The following is a 23,777-nucleotide window of genomic DNA, read 5'->3' on the forward strand; positions in this document are numbered from 1 at the left end:
ACGTCGTCGAATGCGTTTCGGCAACACGCCGGGCAGCGTTTCCCGGACACCCAATCCGAAACCGAACGCGATTCGGCGCCCGACGCGTTAACGCGGCACCCCACGCGAGCGTGTTGCTTTCTTCCGGAAACGGGTTCGACGACGTGGATGACCATTTCTTCGAGTTTTAAGTAAATTTAGTTCGAAAAATATTCGTAACTTACTATCCAAGTCATGGAGAATTCACATTACGTTATAGAGTATATAGAAAATATCAATACACTCGATTAAATTCTTCGTCATCGTGAAAGAGATCTGAAAACCATCGCGCATCAAAGTGAGCCAGCTGCGAAATTACACTTTCTACAACTCAGTTCGTAAATTGCGGCAGTAGTTCAAATTTTAATTAAATACTTACTGATAGTCTCCACTGCTCCGGAATGTGGTCTGATAAATTTTATCAATTAATGTACAAACAAATATCATGTATAGAATGTGTGACTATATAGACAGCTTTTTAATCTATATCTTTAGAAAATTGTAAGAAGGAGTGTACAGTTTTGACTTTGAAAATTTAAACAAGAACCTTTGGTGTTGGAGTTTGCATTTTGATTCATTATGAGCTAAAATCTTCTAAAATTAATGTATGTCCGTCCCATTTGTAGTGCCTCATATGCCGTGTCATAGTGAGTAGACTCATAGTTTTTCAGTATGGCTAATGAAAAATCCTGGGTGCGTTCTGTGAATTGGAGCGACGTTTATGTGTGCTGCTTTGGTTAAATTTGCAAAAGGAATATTTACTTATTATAATTACGTATCTTATGGATAGTGCTCATCTTCATTGTATAGTGGATAAACATTTCTGATGACAGTTGTGTGATTCGATTCTCCCAAAATCATATTAGAACTGTGTGCCGCATGTTATGATGATTAGAATTGTAGACTCCGCTAACATATCATGCTTGTCCATCACTTGCATCGCGTCATTTGATAATAGATTCCTTTCAATATAGTATTGTCAACTGTCCAATCCTTTGAGAAAATATATACACTGTGCAATTTAATTCATAAAATAAGCTTTCACAAAATATTAGTGATCCTCCTTGTAAACAAAGATTGATGTAACATGCCTCTAAATTTCTATTAGCGAATCTTCTACAATTCTTTCCTTCGGGTGTCGGTGATGTGTAGAGTATGGTCGTGGAAAATCGCTTTGATTGCCAGCGCTGATTCCATGCGAAGATCCTTGTACGTAGTGTGGAATAAACGTCTCCTTAGCAATCTTCAATCTAGTCATAAGCTGTTTTTGTTGCGTCTTGTAGAATACATTACAATGATGACAAATAATACAATTATTATTTCAATTATGCACTTGTTTATTTCGATAAATTACAGTTCTATTCCAAACTCCGAAGTTTTCGTTTGTTGTCTTGATTGATGAATTCCGAAGACATCAAGTACTTTATTCTGATTATTGGGCGCTTGAATCCAGCGCTGATTAACGCGGGTGATATGTTGTCGCCGTGTTTGTATTGCTTCAACAACTTGCACTTTGTAGCGATGAACTTGCATAGTCTCTTATTGATGTTTCCTTTCTTTATATGAAGATTCTTGAATGGCGTACACGAGAGTATTAGATGAAAATCGTCCGCTGGTCCACCGCAATTGATATGTTTGTTGAGTTTCAATAAGTGATGATACATCAGACCTTGCACGACAATATTGAACTTCTGTTCATTCGACATCCTTGACTGGTAGAATAAAATAAATGTGTAGAGGTTCTAGGGTGGAATATATCACGTAATAAGATTTTTTTATGTACTTTCCATTTCAACCGTTAGGTGTAATTTCAACAAATCCGTAATGAATCGTGCGATATAGACTGCTTGTATATGATAATTTGATCTGATTGCTTTCTTGATTAATGCAATGCCTATTGCAATGATTACAATTACGTCTGGTCTAGTGTATTTCAATTCTTCGTTAGCAAACCTCAAAAACTCCACTATCAATCCCAGTGGTCCTTCCGATGTTGACGTACAAATATTTTTATAACTATTGTAGATTCGGCATACAAGTTCTCGCATCTTGAATTCCATAATTTGCACCATATCTCCGAATACGACCATGTCTAGGACGTATTGAAATGCGGCGATAATTGAATCGTTTCGGGGCTCCTCCTTTTCGAAGCAACTTTTTATCAGGTCCTAACATGACCTATGGTAACGAGTACAAAATCCGTCCATCTTTTCAATGTATAGCAATTGTCTGTTCTGTTTTGTAGTGTGCCTCGACACTTAATTAAATCACATCGGTGCTAATTTTATTTATTAAAATTTTATTATCGCTTTTAGAGTGTTCCACCTGTCGTGAGAATTATGAAATTCAATTTACAAAAAGATGTGATGTGTAAGGAAAAAACGTGTGCTTTCAATGATTCTATGTACAAGACAGCGCTAGAGACCCTCCTTCCCTAACTTGACTTGCGGGAGTCAGTTTATGGCTTTGTATACCAAGACCATTGTTGGGTTCCCCTACTGCCTGCGGGCGTAACCTTAACGAAAGTGTACGGGAACTCAGCTTCCCTCTCTCACTTCGTTTCCACTAGTGGGTCCTGAATGAAAAAGACATGTTTCTGTGATGTATATCCGTGCTGCGTGGTTACGAAAAATGTTTGCCTAAATTAATTACTGCTTTTGACTTTGTTTCAGTGATCCCTCGATTGATATTAATAAAAATATTCTACTAGTTGGGAATGTATTTTTAAGTTGTGTGTGTTGATTTTCACTGTAGCAAACTTTTACATTCATTTGCATTTCAGATGAGTTGTTTGTGGCTTCTGCGTGTAGAAATTACTATTGTAAAGTTGTCATAAAACGATGTAATTAAATTTGATTCTCGTTTTCGAATGAGTTTTGTTTCCATCACTTAGTAAACTTGACTTTCTCTTTTTGCTTCAGATATTCACTCGATTGATATTATGTGAGTTGAGAATAATGTATGCATAATAGTTGTGTCTGATCTGAAATACATTAAAATGCAGCGTTTCTCGTTTGGTATTGTTTGCGCCAATAATATTTCTCGTTTGCGCCGATAATATTTCTCTAAAACCAGTTTGCGCTCACATAAAAGTCTATTCTTAGATTTTCTGCGTGCTATTGTTTATGATAGAATTCTTATTGTGTTCTTGAGAATCGAATAATTCCAATGTCTATTTGCGATCAATAAAAAATTTCACCTCTGTACACCGGTCCTAAGAATATTTCCTTTTGGAGGAAAGAATGTGAAAAAGAGAGAGGGTTTCCCCACTCCATAGATTGCCAACAGGTTCTTCGCTTTGGGTTGTATAGAGAGAGAGAGTGACCCCGCTGGGCTATAGTCTGGTTGTACTGTGGAAAGTTTAGCTGTGGTGCGTGTTTGGATACCTCTGTCAAGGTAATGTTTATAGTGCCCGAGTAGGATGAAAATTGTATATTCTTAAGTCGCAAGGTTGATTTTATGATCGTTCAAAAGATGTATTATTTCTATTTCAATTTATTGATGTTTGATAGTTTGTTTCGCTATTATTTTCCTGTGTGTTGTTTACATGATGGCAGATGCGCCGTTTAGAGTGTTTTTCTGCTATTCATCCATGCATGTTTCTCGTTTTGATAGATTGTTTTTCAATTATTTATCCTCTGTGTACCTCTTGTTTGCTTTGGTGCATTTGTTTGGTTCTCTATTAGCTGTTGATTGTATTTCTCATTATTTCATTGTTTACGTGTGGATGGTGTGCCGTTCAAAGTGTTTCTCTGCTATTCATCCGTGCATGTTTCTCGTTTTGATAGATTCTTTTTCAATTATTTTCCTGCATGTTGTTTACACGTTGGCTAGATGCGCCGTTTACAGTGTTTCTCTGCTATTCATCCGTGCATGTTTCTCGTTTTGATAGATTCTTTTTCATTTATTTTCCTGCATGTGTCTGTTGTTTATGTGATGTGTTTTGGATCTCTATTAGCTGTTGATCGTGTTTCTCATTATTTCCGTATGCCTATGCTGTTTACCTAATAAGAAAATGATTAATTGTGTAATGTTGGAATAATCTTCGCTATTGCGGTCGAAAATGTTCATAACTGTTAGGCGTACGCCTCTCGTCTTCAACAAATCAGGGCAGATATTATTAGAGCTGGTTGTTGGCTAGGAGCGTGCTATGCGATGAAGTTAATTTTTTAATATAATTTCTGTGTTGGATTCATAAACCAAAGTAATGTTTGTAGTGTCTCTTAGAATGAAAATTGTATGGGGTTTGACTAGATTAGGTCACGAGGATGATTTTATGATAGTTAAAATGATAGATTATTCTCCTCCTCTGTTGTTTTGATTAACCAATGTATTGCTTGTTATAGATTTTATTTCCTCTTGTGTTCGTGTCCCATGGTCTTCCAGGTTCTCTGCTGTTCACATACATCTATCGGCACTTGTAATTAAAGCTCCACTATGGTGGTCACGTATAATAGTGTTAGACTTTTTATAATAAAACCTAATTTTGATTGTAATCATATTGATTAAAAATATCTTCTTTGATTAAATGTGCTACTCCTTCTGCTTAACTGAAAACTTGCGTGATTACCACTAATAAAAAATTGTGATAGCCCTTCAATGATTTTTGGCTGAGTTTTTCTCCTTCACACGGAGTCATAACATAATTCCTGACACTAATGACTTTAATAAATATATTTTCACTTGTACTTTTGTGTATGGCTGTCCTTTGCATGTAAATCGCCTACTGTACACCTGCTGTAGCGGGGAAAAAAAATTGCGATTGAAGTCGACACAGATTGAAAAATGATGAAAGAAGTCGGCCCAGGCTGAAAAATGTGAGCGAGTAAGCGCTCACGTAACCCTCCGGCCACGCTCCGCCCACTGCAGCAGCCCTCTACCCGAGTGCCACCTCCTACTACTAGTATTGCAGCGACGATCACAGTTTTCGCCTACTGCACCCACGAGAGAACAGGTACGTTACAGGTACTTTGAGCAATCCTTATTTTCGTCGTTGTTTGCACACACGACGAATGCCCCATGAAAGTTACGAAGACTCTAACCAACTGTGCAACTCAAGGGCCTGGTTAGGGGGCTTTGAGATAGAATGATTGTCAGGAAATTACTGTACAACGTGTTTAGGAACGTGTCCTTTCTTTTTACAGCTACCTCAGGTTCACTGCTTATTGTGTGTTTACAAGCTGGGTTTGGGGATTCCTTGGACCCAGGAACAGACGACAGATACGGGTGTTTCGTCCGCATGATTCGCCAACGTTTTGCATCCCCATCCTATCAGGGCTATCATCGTTTGTGTGCCTCATTTCCTGTACACACCTACGACATAATAAAACTGCTACGACATATGTGCAGTTTCTAATTGAGAAGTGAGAAACAGAATCTGTGTTACCACGGTAATCCCCAGAAGTGCAAAGAAATATGCCGGAGCAATAAAATACCTGGTCATAAGTGACAGTTATGCTTTTAATGGTAGTGTCATGCTTCTTATCGCTGACAGTATTATAGCATGTAAGGGACATAGCATGTCAAATAATTTCAGGTAACGTTTCATAGCTTGACTAATGGTTCAGTTACACCTCATTATCATAGTAAATGATACATCTGTCTGGGAATGTCCACAATATTTCACTCCCATGGAAGATTGTTCCGCCTTGATACAGCAAAACAAATTTTGATACCTGTCATTGATCCAATTTTCTTAGCGCCACTGTTTTGAAAACAGTTTGCAAGGCTGTAACTTCAGAGTTCCTTGGCAGAGCATTACCTATGTCTATGTATTATAATACCATGTTCCATGTCTATGTATTATAATAATTATTATAATGGAAGCCAATAAGTTACGCAAATTTGAATAAATCTTTCTCTGTGTTGACTGAGTGTTGTCCATTCAAGAACCATTGCATAGGTCCACATCCAACTCTTCATGCACACAGATATTTATTACTATTTATTATTTACTATGCACAGACAGTTATCAGCGTGATTTCCTCAACTTCCCTGCCCCACACTGGCAATGTCCCATGGCATCTGAAGCGGGGACTCACAAAAAACAGCTTCGTAGGGGCTTCAACTGCAATGGAACTTGTACGGCAATGACAATCTAGAATTGTGTGTTCCTTACATTTCTGGACGGTTGCATGAACCTCGGGTAATTAACATAGGGTAGACAAGTTCCACCTTGACTTACCTTTCCCAAACGCATAATCAGTAGTTTATCCAGAACCCCAAGCTTGGGGGGTGTTGCAAAAAAATTGGGGGAGTAGTTACATTATAACGGTGGCACACAGGAAAAAATTGGGGGTGTTGGGGGGATCTGGATTGATCTCTGGGCACAACAATGTATAAAATTTTGGAAGGGTTAGTACATCCTGAAACGACCCCCATGCCTCAGCCCCCACTGCACCTCCCCCTTACAGTAAGAGGCCTCTATACTATATACGGCATATCCTATCAAAGCTCACAGAAGAGCAAATTTGGCCAATGCCTATGTGACGGTGCCTCATAGAACATGCTGCTTTTTTGGTGAATTGACACAATATCTGTGGTAGCCCCTAATGTTTGGAGATAGGTACATCATTTGACATTTAACCAGCAGTAATGTATAGCATTGCAAAAAAGGAAACAAGGGCTTAATCTCAACGCTGCGTCAGCATCATTCATCATCTCACAATAAAGTAGTTGTTGTCAGCCTCTGCACAAGCATTTGGGTGGACCTGAAAAGGGCCTTTTTTTCTTGCTTGTTTTTCGTTTCCTTCCTTGAAGTTGTTTTGTCCTGGCATGTAGCTGTGAGATGTGAGTGGATGTCAGTGGAAGCCATCGTCATTCCCCATTCTCTCTTCTTGAACCTGGATGAAGAAAGCACTGTTCTGGAGGATCCTAATTTGTCAGAGGCATCGTACAGGCCTTAGTGTACCCCAACAACACACTGTCATCCCAGGGATATCCTAAGCGTATCATGCATGGACGGGGGTGACATCCGCAGGACAGTGAATCTGGTCTTCAAATCATCCTCAACATGTCATTTTGGCACCATATAGCGTCGCTATGGTATCCACAGATCATCCACAGATCCTACGTAAGGACCACTTGAGAATACTGCTAGAGCATTTCTGGGATGCACAATTTTTTTTATATTCATATCCATTTTTTAGTATGCGGAGTTATAAAATACCCCCAAGTCGTCAGAGAACCCATGTCAATTTTTTTATTTATTGCACAGAGAACAGTTGCATACTGATTATGACTTCATGCATCTTGGTTAACTGCCACAATGAAGCTTGACTGTTCCATTCTAGTACATTCCATAAAGTCCGAGATACTCACTCCGAAGGGTATTAGGTAACATCCTGCCGGAGACAACACCGAAAGGTCTAAGAAAAGATCGTCCCGGAACAGCACCGCAAGCGGTATTCTCTTCCGAAGCTGAAACAGATGCGGTTTATTGTTTATCACGCGACTCTCGGTGCATTCGAGAGCCATGCTCGTCTGCAGAGCTGTCCATGTTTGCTTCTATTACGCGAGGAAAAACTACTAAAATCGAAGAAGTAATTGACGAATTAGCTCTACGTCACTGCAAAGTCTGTTTTTTACTAATTTTGGTTTGAGAAATTCAGGTAGGGCCTTTGCAAGTCAAAAGCAGTAGGACAGAATCGCACGTTTCTGTCCTTTCCACGAGGTGGTGGTGGTGGTGGTGGTGATGGCGATAGGGCTTGCGTTGTCGGCCTCACGAGAAGTACTCCGTGTATCATAGAGAGTCGTCCTTTTCGGAGGCAGATAATTTTACGCTGGACCACCTTTTATTTCAGAAGAATGTCCAATCCAAGCATCGGCCGAAAAAAACAAAAAGAAAGTGTTTAGGGAGTCTCAGCTGGTAAACTAAACAAAGTAATATTTCTCCTCCCACTATCTACCCACAGGGACGGGCACGGGACGTACCTGAATGACTCTTCACGGACCGTCCGCGAGTGTCATCCCCAGGATGTTCTGGGGTACACGTCGAAAGACGAGGACACGATGACACTGTGGGGACATCCTGAGGATCGTGTGTGTTCTTGTGGTACAAGCCGGGTCTCTCAGCAAAATTGTCATGCACACACGTACCTTGTTTGATGCCGTTTCATGGATGGATGGGGCTTGGATCAGCTGCACCTGGTCCTTCTATAATACAGAACGTCAAAAGTGCACCTGAAATTGGCCACGAGAACCGCAAAAATCGCCTCCCTACAGTACACAAACAGTTCACAAACAGCGAGATAAAAGGAAACTGGGAAGTGGTTTTATGGCGCTTATGTTACGAACAGACGGTACTGCTTGTATATATAGTGCCTGTTTCTAACACAAGCACAGAAATAGCGTCAGCTCTCCCTTTTAGTGATCTGGGTTCTTAGTTTGTGAATTGTTCTGTGTCCAAAAATTGTAAACACAGTATATGTAATTTAGTAGTATACCTACCACTTGCGCTTGACTCTGTCGAGCTGCCTGCGTGTTCCTGTAATACAGATGAAAACCAATCATATCTACCACTTTCCACACAAGGAGACGAAAGTCACAGGTTCAGTAATAGGGAAAGTTTCATGATAACGTCCGGTAACGAGAAAAGCCAATCACTTTCATATGAATGACATCACATTCTTTTACTTATTTATCCTATCTTATTTGTATGCTTATTATTGATAGATTAGGGGATACGTTATATTGTACCGATTTCGTCGTTTGCTTTTAAGTAGTGCTCATGCGCAAGAATGACAGATCCGATTGGGAAACTACGTAGACATTGTGACTTACTCTCGAAGTTGCTGGCTCCCTTTGTTCCTGGAACACTCTCGGAACGGCGTCAGGTTTCTGTTATTTCCTTCTTTGTGTCAATCCAAGTTGCACTTGCATGATGTTCTCATCCGGGTACGCATCATCGGCGAAATGCGAGGAGCATACGCGGACAGCATGAATACTCCTTGCTTCATCTGGATATCTGCTAGTGATATAGCTGTTTCCCACTTTCGCTTCGTCTGGCTGTCCCTATAGGCGTGGGAAATCAACGTCGAGGTTTTCGAAGGAAGTTTTCCTGCAGCCGGGAACGGTGCATCGGTTTCCGGATGGCATCTCACGCGAAAGATGCAAGCGCAGAGATTCTCCCGATTCAGAAGGAGTGTCCGCGTCACTAGAAAGTGAACCTCACATGTGAACGCCGGCGACGTGCAGGAAAAAACAAAGCAGCCCCAGACTTGACGGCAGACGACAGCGTCCTTGACCGCGGATTAGCCAGATTCCCCCTTGCGTCACACGATGATGTTGGCGCTGGCGCTTTCGAGGATCAAAACGAAACCAGATCTTTTAAATTCGATTTCTCATCACCCGAGCAGTTTTGGGAGGAGAAAATTTGGCAAATAGCTCGTGGTAGTGTGTCGAACAAATTGGTATTGGATTCGTAACCACGGATCCGGATGCGACAGTCCCTTTAAGGCCTTTCAAACGAAGTTATTTTGAGCAAGCAAAATTCGAGTACAGAACTAGGCAATGTGCGTAGCTACACTCGACTTCTTCATCGGCAAATTGTTCATCAACGGCTACGATTCGGAGTAGAATTTACGCCTTTCCAATCGCTTACATGACTGACACTTAAGGAATTCCATGCAACGTTTTGGCGTTACAGGGAACTTGCTCACCATCACTTATAGCACAATACAATTTCCAAACGTTATGCGGGGTTTCAGAGAGCAGTCATCAACGCGTGTTTTAATGTCGTGTGCCACTACTAGCGCGAAAGGAAGAGGGAAGTAGCTGGAGCTCGATGCGACAGTCCACGAAGGTAACCCGCGAACTGAACAGACAAGTTTGTTTCGCGTAATAGAGATTCGATTACTTACTTACCCAAACCTTTCATTTTTCTAGTTACATCCACGTGCAATTTGTTCATGTGGACTTAATTTGTAATTATTTTTGTTTGCTGTTTGTATTAACATCCTGTTATCAAATGTTAACCACTCCCCTCTGTATTGCCTCACGGCCCTGAGGGTAAATAAATAAATAAATTGTTTGAGTGCTACACTCTTGAAACAAAGCGCCTAGCCACTTAACACCAGAGCGTCTAACCGAACCGAAACGGAAAACCGGAATTAACCTTTATTTTTAGCAGGGATGGGCAGTATTTAAATACATTGCAATTAAAATACTACTTAAAATATAAATACATGTATTTATATTTTGTATTTAAATGCAGATTTGAAAAATGTATTTATAATTGTATTTAAATACAATTTTTGGGTATTTATTCTTGCAAATACTTTATAAATACTCCTAAATACAGTATATGCTGACTCGTATCTCAAAGTTGCCTTGCATTTACCCTTTCGGGGAGAAGGGTGAGTTTGGGGCGCAGTTATGCCGTGTTTGCGCTAGCATGCGCATGCGACAAACCATTTTAGATGGCAAGTTTCTCACTGTTGCTGCGGACAACTGTCGCGACTACCAAATTACCTTGTTGTACAAAGCATCTTCGTCAAACTTAATACAAACATTTGTTCATCGGCATTTGTGGGGATGTTGTTCTCCTTTGCGAATCCGATTGAACGGCCGAACAGAAGATGCCTAAAAGGTGCAGTCTTCTAGAAACTTCTAATATTAAAATCGCCATGATATTCTAACAAATAAATGCTATTTTTCGTTGCTGGTTTGTTGTTATGATTATCGTTATTTCTGTAATTCCAGGTGACATTTTCCTCACAGTATTTATAGTAGTGGTTACGGTACTTAAATACTGTATTTATATTTTGTATTTAAATACTCATGTTGAAAAGTATTTATGAAGAGTATTTAAATACCTTTTCCAACAAAGTATTTTGTATTTATACTAAAAAATGTATTTATGCCCATCCCTGATTTTTAGCTGGAACTGAACCGTAATTGCTAGCGCCATCTTGGAGCTGAACCGGAACCGAACCGATCTAAAAACTTCGGTTACCTGTTCGGTTCGGGTTGGTGTGTGCCACCTGTATCTATCCCATCGTCTGGTGGCGACACCCGTTTTATGTGACATAATACTCGAGATCTGGCGGTCCATTTGGTAGCGCGGGTCATTCAAGGCCAAGGGTGAAGAAAGTTGTCTCGCCGCCGCTTATAGAAGAAACATGTTTTGTCATTCCTACCTTCGAAAGTTTGCAACAGCAGTGCATTGTAACAACATCATGTGGAACATTCAAAAAGTAGCCAAGAAACATTTCCTTCCATTTGCAACCCCTCCTATATGAACGACTAAGATATTAACGCCAGGATTGTACGCGACGCCAGAATCTCGATGTACGCAGCCACATGATGCGTGTCTTCTACAACTTCCACATTTGTCTGGAACTTCGCCGTTTAATGCTAGCTATAATGGTATTTGCTCTAATTAGATGATTTCCATTTCTCCGCAGAAAAATTCTCGTCCTCTTCATGCTGCTGATAGTATCCGTCGTCCTGTTCCTTTACTACTACCTTCGTCACACAGAGGGTGATGTGATCACTGTGGACGCCAAATCTGGTCGGTACCGAGGCACAAAAAATAAATTTCAGGGAATCCCTGTCATCAGCTTTTTGGGCATCCCTTTCGGAAGAAACACCACCGGTCAGAACAGGTTCCGCCGGTCACGTGCTGTCCACTACGTGGGAGGAGAGGAGGTGTTAGATGCTACACGTCACAAGCTACCCTGCACTCAAGGACGAATAGGAGCAGTTCTCCAGGTGAATATACATATACTACTATGCTACGGACAGCTATGTGCACTGCACTGCGCTTTCGTTGAGCGCGTTCGAAAGGTGGAGCAATGCATGGCACGGTCTGTGGCATTGAAATGCACAGAAGGCAGGAAAAAGGGGGATAACTTCAGAGAAGAAAGATACACGGGAGAACTGCACCAATAGATAAACCCGTGTAGTCCTGCACCACTATCTTGCGACTCGCGTTCTTTTACACTCCGAAAACGTTTAAGGCTGTATCTTCAGTACTCTCAGAAGTAACGTGAATTGATTTCTCGATTTACTTTCCCTACCTCGCCCACATAGAACTCTCTCTCGGAACACACATAGAGCCCAGAGGAGCACATGAGTTAAATTAGAAAAAAAAAATGTTTGAAATGGTGGTAACCGGCTCTCTTACCACTCCGCGTGGAGGAAAGAAGAAAAGGAGGCGCCCCAACGGCTCTTCGACAGAAGAGAGAAGCGTGGGGCAAGTGACGTGAGGATAGCAGGTGAGCTGCACCTTCTTTGGAGCCACGCGAGGGTCACGTTACCTGAATAGCCCAATGAGGTCGCTTTGCACACGCCACTTTGGGGGCCACTTCGGCGCGCTACCACCACACCTCTCCAAGTATTCCGAAACTATGGTTTGGGAGCTCCCATAGAGATGTATATAACTGAAACCGGAAGGTGATGCCACTATAGTGGCCCCCAATCTCGGCTTCGCTTCTCTGACCAATAGTGGTCCTCCTCTCTTCCCTTCCTCCATGTCACCCCGACTACAGCGCCCCCATTCGGAATGGTACTCTATAGCTCCTCGATTGCGGAGCCATTTTTCGATCGACAACAATGATAACGCCACGACCGTTCGTAAGGCTTGGGTCGCGTTTTTTATTTTTTCGGTCGAGGGCCGCCACATCAGCAACCCTGGTATACGCGGTAATGTTTGTACACGGATGTTGATGAAATAGAGTGTCACTACTTCGTCAGAAGAGGAAGTATTCTGCTGACAGAGTGCACGGAACCGTCATAAGCGCTACCTGTTTACGAGTAACAGTTTGGGGCCTGTTAAAAATTTGTAGGAAATCCGTTAAATGTTACTTTTCAATTTGACTATATCGTCTGAAGTCGATATAATGTGGTGATGATAATTCTTTTTTTTTCTTTCCCTTCTGATGTAATTTTCTCGGCTACTGCTGCTCTACGGGTAGCAGATGCCACGCATCACTGACTTTTTGTATCTGTTTCCCTTCACTATTGTGATTAAACAAATCATTACAATATTTCACTGAGACGTTGTGTACAATAAGACATCTTGAAACTTTGATTGTGATCTGTCTAGCCTTACAACGAGACCACTGAGGACTGCCTCCACTTGAACTTGTGGACGCCCTCCTTGCCCCAACCGAGGCACGTGAAGAAGACAACGCTTGTGTTCTTCTATGGAATCGCCTTTAAGTGGGGATCCAACACAGATTACGACGCCTCTCCTCTGTGTGCTCTAGGGGACGTCATCGTCGTTGTGCCTAACTATCGACTGCACGCGCTTGGCTTTCTCGGTAGGTAGTGCTCTAACTTCCATTCTAGTACAGGTTGGTGAGCTCTGCATTCCCGATTGAAAAAATCAGAATTATTCTGGTTTTAACTGATGTTCCTGGCGTTAACACTAGACTCTTTTGGTGTCTGTAATGTGCACATCAAAAATGTCTGGCGTGACACCAGGGTGATTCTTGCGCTGTCGAATTCTCCTGGTGTCAACACCAAAGTGGCCTACTACAACATCAGAATTATTCTGGTGCCTTCTAGAATGCTTGGTGTGCGCACTAGACAGACGTAGTGTTTTAATGTGACCGTCAGTGCGGTCTGGTGTGGTTCACAGACACCAGACCTACAGGCGCCAGAGTACGAGCACTACGCGTTGTTACCATGAAAACCGCAATTTACAATTATAATGACTTCATTAGCGCGACTTCTTTTCCAAAGGAATGATAATTCGCATCGCACATAATTCCCTCGAGTGTCGAAATTGACATCTTTTGCGGCTTTCACTCGAGTTTGAAAACGAAACTTTACGCTCTCATTGTCACATGAGGCAAGCGACAGCGCCATCAGCATTGGTGTCTGTTTTGAACTAGACCTGTGCGCCGCCGCTGCCGCCATTTCTTCGCGCACTGACGCCGCCGCTGGCGCCACCCCGGCGCACCGATATCCCGCGCGCGTTCCGTGTTCCGATCGGTTCCGCTGCGGAGCGGGAAGCTCAAAGTGGTTTCGCGCACTTCTGCCGGTCTTGGCCTCACGAGTATTGAACTGTCATGGCATCAGAGACTGGATCTCAGTTTTTGAAGCGCGTGTTGTTGTTCTCTGTTGATAAGAACTCAAGTGCATTTAAAACGAGCGCGGTGTGGCGTTACTTTGGCACCTTAGTTTTGCAAGACGGTGACAAGACGGGGAAGATTGGCTCTGATTTCTTATGCGATGAGTGCCTGACAAACGCAAAAGAGAAGGATGGAGATAAGCCCTTCGATAAGTGAGTATGTTGGTACATGAAAATCTTCTCACCGTTGCTGAACGAATGCAAAACATTGGTAAAAGGAGACGTGTAGAAAACGTTCGAGCTTTGTGGCTCTTATACTGTCACTATTATTATTTATGTTTTCATTCAGTCGTGACAGTATTAGGTTGATTCCCATGGGCACCGCGAAGGGGTGCAATGGGGGCCGTTGCCCCTCCTCCTCCCGCTGGCTGGGTGGATTTTTGTGCATGACAACATGCCCTCTGTAAAAATTCCCTCTGAGGGTACAGCGCGTGTACAACCATGTTACTGTGCACAGATAACGGGCTTTCACGGCTTGTTCTAGTCAAAATGTGATCGAAGTAGATCTATTTGAGCCTCGTCTTGTCTACTTCTTCGTGTGTTATCGTTCCCTCAAGCTCAAGGCATGCCTTCGTCGAACCTTCACCAGCTCGCTTGCCTGCTTACCCTTATTTCATCTAGATCTATTGTTTGTGATACATTTGTTGCGTTTTTTTTTCTTCAAATAAAAAGTGGAACCTTTTTAGGATGTGGTTTCGACTGTAGTCTAAACAGTATACACCTCAGGCCACCAGCGCTTGCGTACGCTTGTAGACGGCTTACGTGTTTACGCCCTCGTGCCGCTGACGCTGATGCCGCCGCCTCCGCCGGTGGCAAAACCGGCTCTACGCCGCCGCCGGTCAAAGTGGCATCGGCGCACAGGTCTATTTTGAACTCAACGAGCTAGCCGTGCCGAGGTGATTGAGGTTGCGTTCCATCCTGGTTTTATACCATAAAAACCGCGCACAGATGTGAACAACTTTGAATATGTGTTTCTGAAGGTCTGCATTATATGTCGTAGTTTGCTTTCCAACCTGTGCACAAGTGGAAGTAAGAGAAAATAGAAGCGATGCATGGCGGGGCAGATGTGACGTGCGTGTGCCGTGTGCTGTGTGTGACGTGTGCTTTGAATGTGCGTTTCGTCCGGCATCATGTGGACTGTGATTATTCATTGGATATGGACTACAAGAAGAGAGGACGGAAAATTTGACCGAAGAGTCGATCGAGTATGCTTTTTTAAATTATAACTGTACCGCATGTGGTGTATTCACACTTGCAGAAGAAATAACATTGCACGTTTTTGTACTTTATACCGTGGTGTGCATGCTTTTTCTAAATGTGTGCCATCAATGGTAGCAATAATATAGACAGTTTTGTTACACCTATTTGTCTGTTCCTATTTCTGATTATATTCAGTATACTATATGCAAACAATTAGCAGCCTGCTAACAGCTGGGACACCTTTGCAGTAGAAAGAAACCTTTGGTATCTTGTTGTATTGTTGACTCATTTGATGAGCCGCTAACCTTGATGAGTACATCCCTAGCAGCTTTAGTAAAGGAATAACGAGCAGAGCGTGTTGATTGATTGTTGCACATTAATGTATGCGTGATGCAAACCAGGATCCCTTCATGGTGTTTTCTGATGCTCGACTATTGAACATTATGCCGTTTTACGCATTCGATCCCGTGAGGTACTTTGCTTCTCAGCGCTTTCACGCGGCTCTGAAAGCTGTGCATAGTTGTGAACGCTTAGAAGAGTTTCACACAGAGAAAAACAAACATGACAGCACTAACACCGTGTTCGTGCTGTCTTGCCGCGCTTGCACTGTCCTGCGTTTTTTTTTCTCTCTCTCTCACGTCTTCAACTATGCGCAGCTTTTAGTGCCTTGTGAGGTTCCTAGGGAGCCAAGCACATCACGGGATTGAACGCATGAGACATCATAATGTTCAAAAGTGGAGCATCACAAAACACCAGGGATCCTGGTGTGCAACACCAGAACACACACATCAGAGGACCTGGTGTGGAACATCAGAGAAAAGACACTAGGAACACCAGGAAATTCTGATGTTAACATCAGAGAAGAAAACACCAGGAATGTCTCAAATCACAGCCACTAAAAACACCAGAATGATTCTGGTGCTTTTCTCAATAAGGTTGTCTCGCTGGTACCATGGTGTTCACAAATCGAGACACATATGACGACCTGACGAGGGGTGACAGTAACCAAACTCCTGCAACGTGATGCGCAGTTTCTGTGGAGGGGATAATCGCTACTCATAGTACTTGTACTGAGAGATTTTCCCCGCACACTCTCCCTCCCAAAAATCTTGCAACCTCCCAAATGCCTGCAAGGAAGGCAAAAAGAGCCAGAAACGCACCGAAAATGGGTGTCACCTCCCCCCCCCCACGGACCCCCCCTCCCAAGACGAAAATACTGGGAATATACCTGCTTGTAGTCGTGTCCAAGCTAAGAACAGCACGTCTAAACCCCTCCCTACCGCTGCTTCTATTGGCTGCAACGGCAGGCCCCATGACCCTACGTCGCGATATGCAGTGCGGCGACACCGAAACTATCGGGACTCTCTTGGCGCCACAGTACTATTTCTTCGACGGAATAATTATGTTAAGGTTGGCGAACAGCGTTCCATGCCGTTCTCAGATGAACACGGGTGTAGTTGCAAATTGTTAACGTTGAAACATCCAAGTTATAGGTCAAAATGACATATAGGTCTGAAAGCCGGATCACACGTCATCGTAACGTCCAAGATGTCAGTGTGTGGCTCTCGTAGTCGCTCGTGCGCCATAAAAGTCAGTGTGGTGTGCAATTCAACTTGGGAACTCAATCCCTCTGTACTTAAATGAGGCTTAAATGGCAGTTGATGCAACTCTTCCTATTAGGTGACGGCTCTGACGATGCTCCAGGAAACGTGGCTCTCTACGACCAGCTGTTAGCGCTCGACTGGGTGCTTCAAAATATCGTGTCCTTCGGTGGTAACACGTCTTCAATAGTCCTGCACGGCTACGAGGCTGGTGCAGTGTCCATCGGTTATCACATCCTGTCTCCCGTCAATACCTGGGCCAAGACATTTACCAGACTCATCCTACAGAGTGGATCGTTCTATCGTCCATATAGGGTTAGTCCCAGCTGCTAAGGACGGCGCTAGAAAAAGAACACACCGTAAAAGCACGGCCGGTGAAGAAGTAACGTGCCACAAAGAATGCACTTAATGATAAACAGGTTCGATAGATTTGTTACTTGAACTTCGTATGGATTGTTATTCCGGTCGCTGCATATTTTGCACAGGCTGCTGAATGTTTCTTGAGTTTTCGTAGCCCCCGACATATGAAGTTTCTGCTTCGTGTCTGAATAAATTCCGGAGACAGACACAACATATGGTTTAACGAAGGATCACCTTTCGCAAAGCGTCCAGAACAACAATCCATACGACCGCAAGTGCGCGCCAACCGTCCAGGGAGGGTTGCCCATTTCAGGCGAACTCTATCAAAGGAACGGAACAGCAGTCGAGATGGCAAGAACAATGAGAATTCATTTAATTGGCAAGATGCACGTATATTCTTTCTTTGGTAATATGCCCAGAAGCATACTTACATAGCATATTTACATGCATATACATAGCACACTGCTAGAAAAGGTTTCACCATAGCTTGCTTTCCTGGATACCTCATGCCATTGGTTTTTAAATTTGTGGCTTAAATTTCAACGGCAGTGAAGCGGGGAACTTCAATCCTGCAATCCTGGAGTGTTGTAACGCATATGTTGTTGATTCATTTGCTACCCAGAAACGTATACGGCGTGCCGATATTGTGTGAGCTCTTGGAGTTTGGATGCAATGAGCGGTATGTTGTTTTCACTTCGCAGAGAAGCACGACGCCATCTGAGGTTATGAAGATATTGGGATGTGAGCGCGGTGGATGGCCCTGTCTTCGGGTTAAGGACGCGAGAAGCTATAGCTCCCGAGCCATGTACCAGAAGTACGACTTCGACGTACTGTTCTACTCCGACTATCTACCATATAGTCTCCAGAATTTGATCAAACTTTATCCCATAAAAGGAAAACAGGTATTGCTAGCACACCTTTCACTTGCGCTGTATGCCACGTTCTTTTGAATTGTTGGCTTTCGTGGGATGTACTTGTAGTATCGTCCGTGGACGCGCGAACAGCAACAGTTGGTTGCATTACGCGCGAGCTCCACTAGAGAGATCGGTGTTGTCGTCGTTTTTACGTAGAGAGCCCAGCTTTGCTTCGGTGGCTTCAAGCGGGAGCCAAAGTACGCGCATTTACTGCGCTATTCCGCTGTCCTTCCAAGCGACGTGTGCACAGAAGGACAGGTAGGTTAACTACCTGTCCTCCTGTGCACACGTCGCTTGTTGCAATGATGACAATAGCATTGAAAGGTTGCTTACGAATGCCTTCAGCGTGGTTGTGCCGTAATGCCAATATCGGCTAAGTTCGGCCAATATCGGCCAATAAGCTAAGGATGGGCTAAAGAACACTCGAGTCGAGATTCAACACAGTTTACTCTAATGCTAGTTAATTTTATGTAGTTTTATTTGAGTTGCTGCATAATATGTGTAGTGTGAACTTATGCACACTGTTGTACTGCTTTTGAAGAAATATGGTGAAGGCAACATGTCCTTGAGTTTGAGGAACAAGAAAAATACAGAAAACTACGACTCTCGTACTTGTATAGTGTCAGTTTTCTGTATTTTCCTTGTTCCTCAAACCCAAAAAAATGTTGCCTTCATCCAATGTCCATCAGCTCGCTTGCACACTCCTCATCTGTTCATTGAAGAAATATGTTATGCGGTATAAGCTTCATCCAGTGCGCGACCAACTTCTTTACATCGAAATTGCTGAAAACGCGACCCACTTCACCAGGCGTGGGTCATGAAATTTAGTACTGTTCTTCGTCTCATCTTTTAACAACGTATTTATGCAAACGAAAACGGTGTATGCACAGTACGACAAATAGCCGACTCAGCCAACTGTAAGCAGGAAGTGCTAAGCTTTTGTATCAGCGCCAATTATAACCATGCCTCACGTTCTCAGTTAGCCAGACTAACCTGTAGCCAGTATAGATGGGTAGAAATCCAGCGAACCGGTAGAATGTAGGAAGGGAGTTGCCTCAGGACAGAAGCCGCCGATATTTCGAACAGAGACTGTTCTTCTTCTGGGCACCGTCCTCATCATTGGCATGGTATTTAAAGGGTTAGGTGTGACGTGTTTAAAGGTTCATGCGAACCTTTATAAACACGTCACACCTAACTCTTTAAATACCATGCCAATGATGAGGACGGTGCCCAGAAGAACAGTCTCTGTTCGAAATATCGGCGGCTTCTGTCCTGAGGCAACTCCCTTCCTAACCTGTAGCCAGATATTTATGTTTCCAGATGTGTTTGTTCGAGCCAGCTTGTGTGGCCAGATATTTCATGTTTCCGTATGTATGAAGAGCGATCCTGAAGCGATTTTTAGAAGGTGACACTATACAGCTTACAGCAAATCGTGATGATATTTTATTTATTTGTATATACATTTTATATATTTATTGATAATTTATTTTGACAGTTGTTTCACGACGTAAAGCCACGAATCATCATTTATTTTGACCTGAAGGACCTTCTAACCCTAATCGAACTTTATATGCAGTTGAGGGTTGCGATCTCGGAGTCTCCTACTCTGTTTCTAGGTTTGTATGCCCTAATCAAACGGTAAACTCCCAGCTAAAATGCCTAATTGCTAGGAAGCATAAATTTCACTCCAACGTTCATTCCTATTCTCTGCCTTGGATGTACATGCTGAGAGCCTTGGCAATAGAAACGTGTGTCTCTCCAGAGCCCACATGCATGCTAAGGAAACTAATTCAATATCGAACACGCTATTTTATCGCGTGAGAGAAGCCGTACCAATAATTTCGACAACACGCACAGGAGACTAAAAGACGTCGAGGAAATCACTCACTAGTGTTCTCGCTCGCTTCAATCGGGCTTCACGTACGTGCTACTGTCCTCAACGCTGCTTGGCAGTAGGCCACTAACAAAGCTACTGAGGACACCTCCGAATAATTTCCTCAACGTCTGTACAAGCGGGCCTACATCACAAATAAAACCTCAGGAAATGCTCTGCAAACGCCTGATTGAGCACGAGATCCTATTTCACGCCAGGGATGCGTTTGCCAAAGAGGGCCCCAGGGCATGTCCTTGCGCCCAGTAGTTACCTAGCCATGTCAAGCAAATGTATTAACTCTAGATCATTTGACGATTGCTTGCTGCCGCTGGCAGTCCTTTTAATAAATGTATATTCGCCCCCCCCCCCCCCCCAGTAACTGTAACTGAGCCAAGTAAAAGAACAGTCTCTGTTCGAAATGACAGCGGTACCTGACCTGTTTGCTTCTTCCACAACATAAAACTTCTTAGATTCCTCCTGTAGATCCATGTACTATGTAGAAATGTCTTCAATAGCGTATACTGGTTCATTGATATAATTTGTTTTTAACATGGTGTCAGAACTGTATGGGGACTGGGAACTGTATGGGTACTAGGACTGTATGGGGATCGAGTAGAAAATATTCGGTAAGTGCTGATCTTGGGAACTACGGATGTTGGCAGAGAACTGTTCTCTAATGGGCCAACGGATTGCTTGGGTCGCACATTATCGTGCAGCAAGAGCCAGCCACCTGATTCAGTCTTTCACTAACCTTGCATAGCTACGTTAAAACAGTGTTCTTGATTGCCCTTAAATTTCAGAGCACGTTGAAGAACAATCACGTGGGCAGAATTGCAGCGCGATGCAGTTTTCTATCGTGAAACTAGCTGCCATTGAGCAGACTGATCTAAGGTTGAAGTGTTATGAAAAAGAACTGGAGCTACGAGACAGACGAATGCGTAGTCAAGATTTACTTCATGTGGAAGTATCTTGCGATATCCCACTCGTTACACAATGTGGATGACACCGTGAAGCTGTCGTTGGCCCGGTACAAAGGACCAACAAAAAGACATGTAGCACAAATACGTCTTTGCTCAACGAGGTTTATTTTGCGACTGACAAACTAATGGCTTTTCCTGGGGTCCAGAGACCTCCAAGTTCGAGCAAGTAAAACAAGAAAAGCAGTTGAGACACAGGAAATGGGGAAACAGTTTCCCCTCACTTTCACGGGAAACTGGAGTTCCGTGCCCCCTCCTCGTGGGGTGTCATGACAGCCACTTGCCACTCCGCGTCGCAGCCGTCCAGCTGCAGACCCGTTTTTGGACGCAGTTTTACAACATTACTTGTCTATCTTCGTCTGTGTCTCGTAGCTCAAGTTCTCTTTCATAATGCTGGTTTACCGACAAGCGCAATTTTCTACCTTGTTCGAAGTGACTTTATCTGTGACTTGTGCCTAACTCATTTCTGTGGTCATATGCTATGTCCAGGTACTACTGGGAAATGTTCTGGATGAAGGCAGATTTCAGGTGGAAATGTACAAGTTAGAGATGGGCTTCACAACGGACATTGATGCCGAAGCACTGGTGACGCTGTACGCGCGAGAAGAATTGCAGGCTGTGGACATACACGACTTCGACCCCATTCGCAAGCTCTATGCCAACGACTCTGTCTGGGAAAGTGATGTGGGTAACGAAATCGCCAAAGATATTTTGGGAGATGTTCTCTTCAACTGCCCTGTCAGGGTAATAACCTGACACTTGTTTATAGCTAGTTGCGTTTGTGCAGAGAGGGAGTCACGAGGACTGCCCGTTCTGGCATGATGCACTTCACACCAGGGCTCGGAACCGTTATTTTTTGGGGTTCGGTTCAAGTTCCTGTTCAAGGTTATCGGTTCGGTTCGGGTTCAGCGCAACTAAAAGAACGGTTTGAACCGATATTAATCGGTTCGAACCGGTTTACGTGTGCTGTGCTAATAAGTGTACCACATGTGAGAGGTTCCGGTGATGACTTTCTCCTCGTTCCCTGCCTCGCCTCTACGCTTCATAGGTACGAAGAACCATGCAGTTCACAGCAGATCATCCTTTACTGTACCGAAAAGTGCTGGGAAAGGGCGTACAGCATACCGTTGAACTCCCTTGCAAAAGGCTATCGCCAATTTCTAAAGGAAAAAGAAAGACGAAAACAGTCACGTGGTCGATAGCAGTATCCTAGAGTCCCATGCGCAGGCCGGCACGCTGCTCCCCGTTGAACAGAGGAAGAGGGGCCGCTCCTGTGTTCCCTTCCTCCATGCTCTCGACCACACACCAATTCCTCTTTCCCGTGGTCGCTAGAGGTCTGCGTTGTTTGTGCATGTCGCTGTGAACCATTAAAATTTACGTCGCCTTCGCGCTGGGACGCTGAATGAAAGGAAGCAGCCGAGGAAACAATGCAAAGTGTAGCTGTCGTGTAGCAGTTTTCTTTTCTTTTTTTCTTTTTGCACCCCTCAAGTCACAAAAATGTACACGGATGTCGCGAACCTTTTGGAGGGTGAGGCTGTAGGAGGTGCATGGTCTCACCACTTTTTGGTCCGCTCTGTGAATTCGGCAAGATTCCGAGCGATACACAGCACAGCAGTCGTGTGGGAATGTACCGTCTGGTGAACCGGTTACCGCATCATACTTTTTCGGTTCAGTTCCGGTTCGTTCAAGGGGAGTGATGTGAAAAATGTTTACGGTTCGGTTCGGCAAAAAATAACGGTTTCTTGCGGTTTTCGGTTACGGTTCAGTTCCGGTTTCGACCCCTGCTTCACACCGCATGACATGACTTGAAGTTAAAAAGAACTGGAGAGAATCAAGTCGCCATACGCGCCATCGTATGCCACGTGTAAGGCGGCTGTAGTTGTTGCTGGACTATCACTGAAAGTTCACAGTTATCTAATTTTACCAGACAAAGGGTTGCAACCAGATAATCGACGGCGCCTCGAAGAAGAGCAGTTTCGCTGCCACAGGTTGCCTTGGTAATCACTTGTAACCGTGTAGCTGATTCTGTCTCGAGAGATGTGGACTTCTCGGCCTAATGTGAAGTTGCAAAAGTGCAGGTGAATCACTTTAGGAACATATTATAGGGTCTCCCCGAAGTTTATTGAAGCTCTTTGTCATCGTTGATTTGTATATTTGCGGTTTCATGGTTGGAAATGCTTGTTCGTTAAATTATTGTTTTTATCGTACTCTACAGCTGCAGTACCTACCGTGGTACAACAATGTGCCCTTCATATCCTTATTCTGCCAATATATATACACCGTACTAAAACGCTGCATTAGGGTACAAGAAGCCTTCCAGAGAGCGCTGAGAGGAAGTCGGACGTTTCCTGCAGCGAGTATCCCTCTCGTTGCTGTGTGTCGTGAAGGGACACCCAAGCCCAACGAACGTGCACCCTGCAGCACCATATTTCCATATCACTTGTCGTTCCTTCCTTGTTTGCCTATTGGTGTGCTCACAAGGCAGTGCACAAAGCCATTTGAAGGAAGGGCAGGTTTTTGGTTATGTGGTGTCGTATCAACGCAGGGTTGGTGTCAGCTGTCAGCTATAGCACATCGTTAGCTAGCGGCAACAAGTTCTGTGCCATCGTGGTAACTTGTCGTGGTAGTTGCACTATTTGATCGCACTCGCTACATCGTCCACCATCTCTGACACGCTGCCTCTCACGGTGGGGAGGGGTGTTTGGGGAAAGTGTGGTCAGCCTGCATAATTTGGCGGCCCTGTGCACCATGGGG

At 43.7% G+C, this 23,777-nt stretch overlaps 1 protein-coding gene across 2 annotated transcripts in view; it reads left to right on the top strand.

Annotated features, from left to right (window-relative positions):
- The window catches only part of LOC135397978 (acetylcholinesterase-like), a 69,535-nt gene that overhangs the window by 41,855 nt on the left and 3,903 nt on the right, over positions 1-23,777 (top strand). Inside the window, exons 3-7 of one of the 2 annotated variants that reach the window (XM_064629445.1) lie at positions 11,424-11,730; positions 13,067-13,283; positions 16,979-17,214; positions 17,961-18,161; positions 21,513-21,767. In XM_064629445.1, the coding sequence (XP_064485515.1) occupies positions 11,424-11,730; positions 13,067-13,283; positions 16,979-17,214; positions 17,961-18,161; positions 21,513-21,767 (1,216 nt within the window). The remainder of the gene's footprint in view (positions 1-11,423; positions 11,731-13,066; positions 13,284-16,978; positions 17,215-17,960; positions 18,162-21,512; positions 21,768-23,777) is intronic. The other variant, XM_064629446.1, reaches the window with a different exon arrangement.

The sequence above is a fragment of the Ornithodoros turicata genome, chromosome 6 (genome assembly GCF_037126465.1).
Source record: "Ornithodoros turicata isolate Travis chromosome 6, ASM3712646v1, whole genome shotgun sequence".
Lineage (NCBI taxonomy): Eukaryota > Metazoa > Arthropoda > Arachnida > Ixodida > Argasidae > Ornithodoros > Ornithodoros turicata.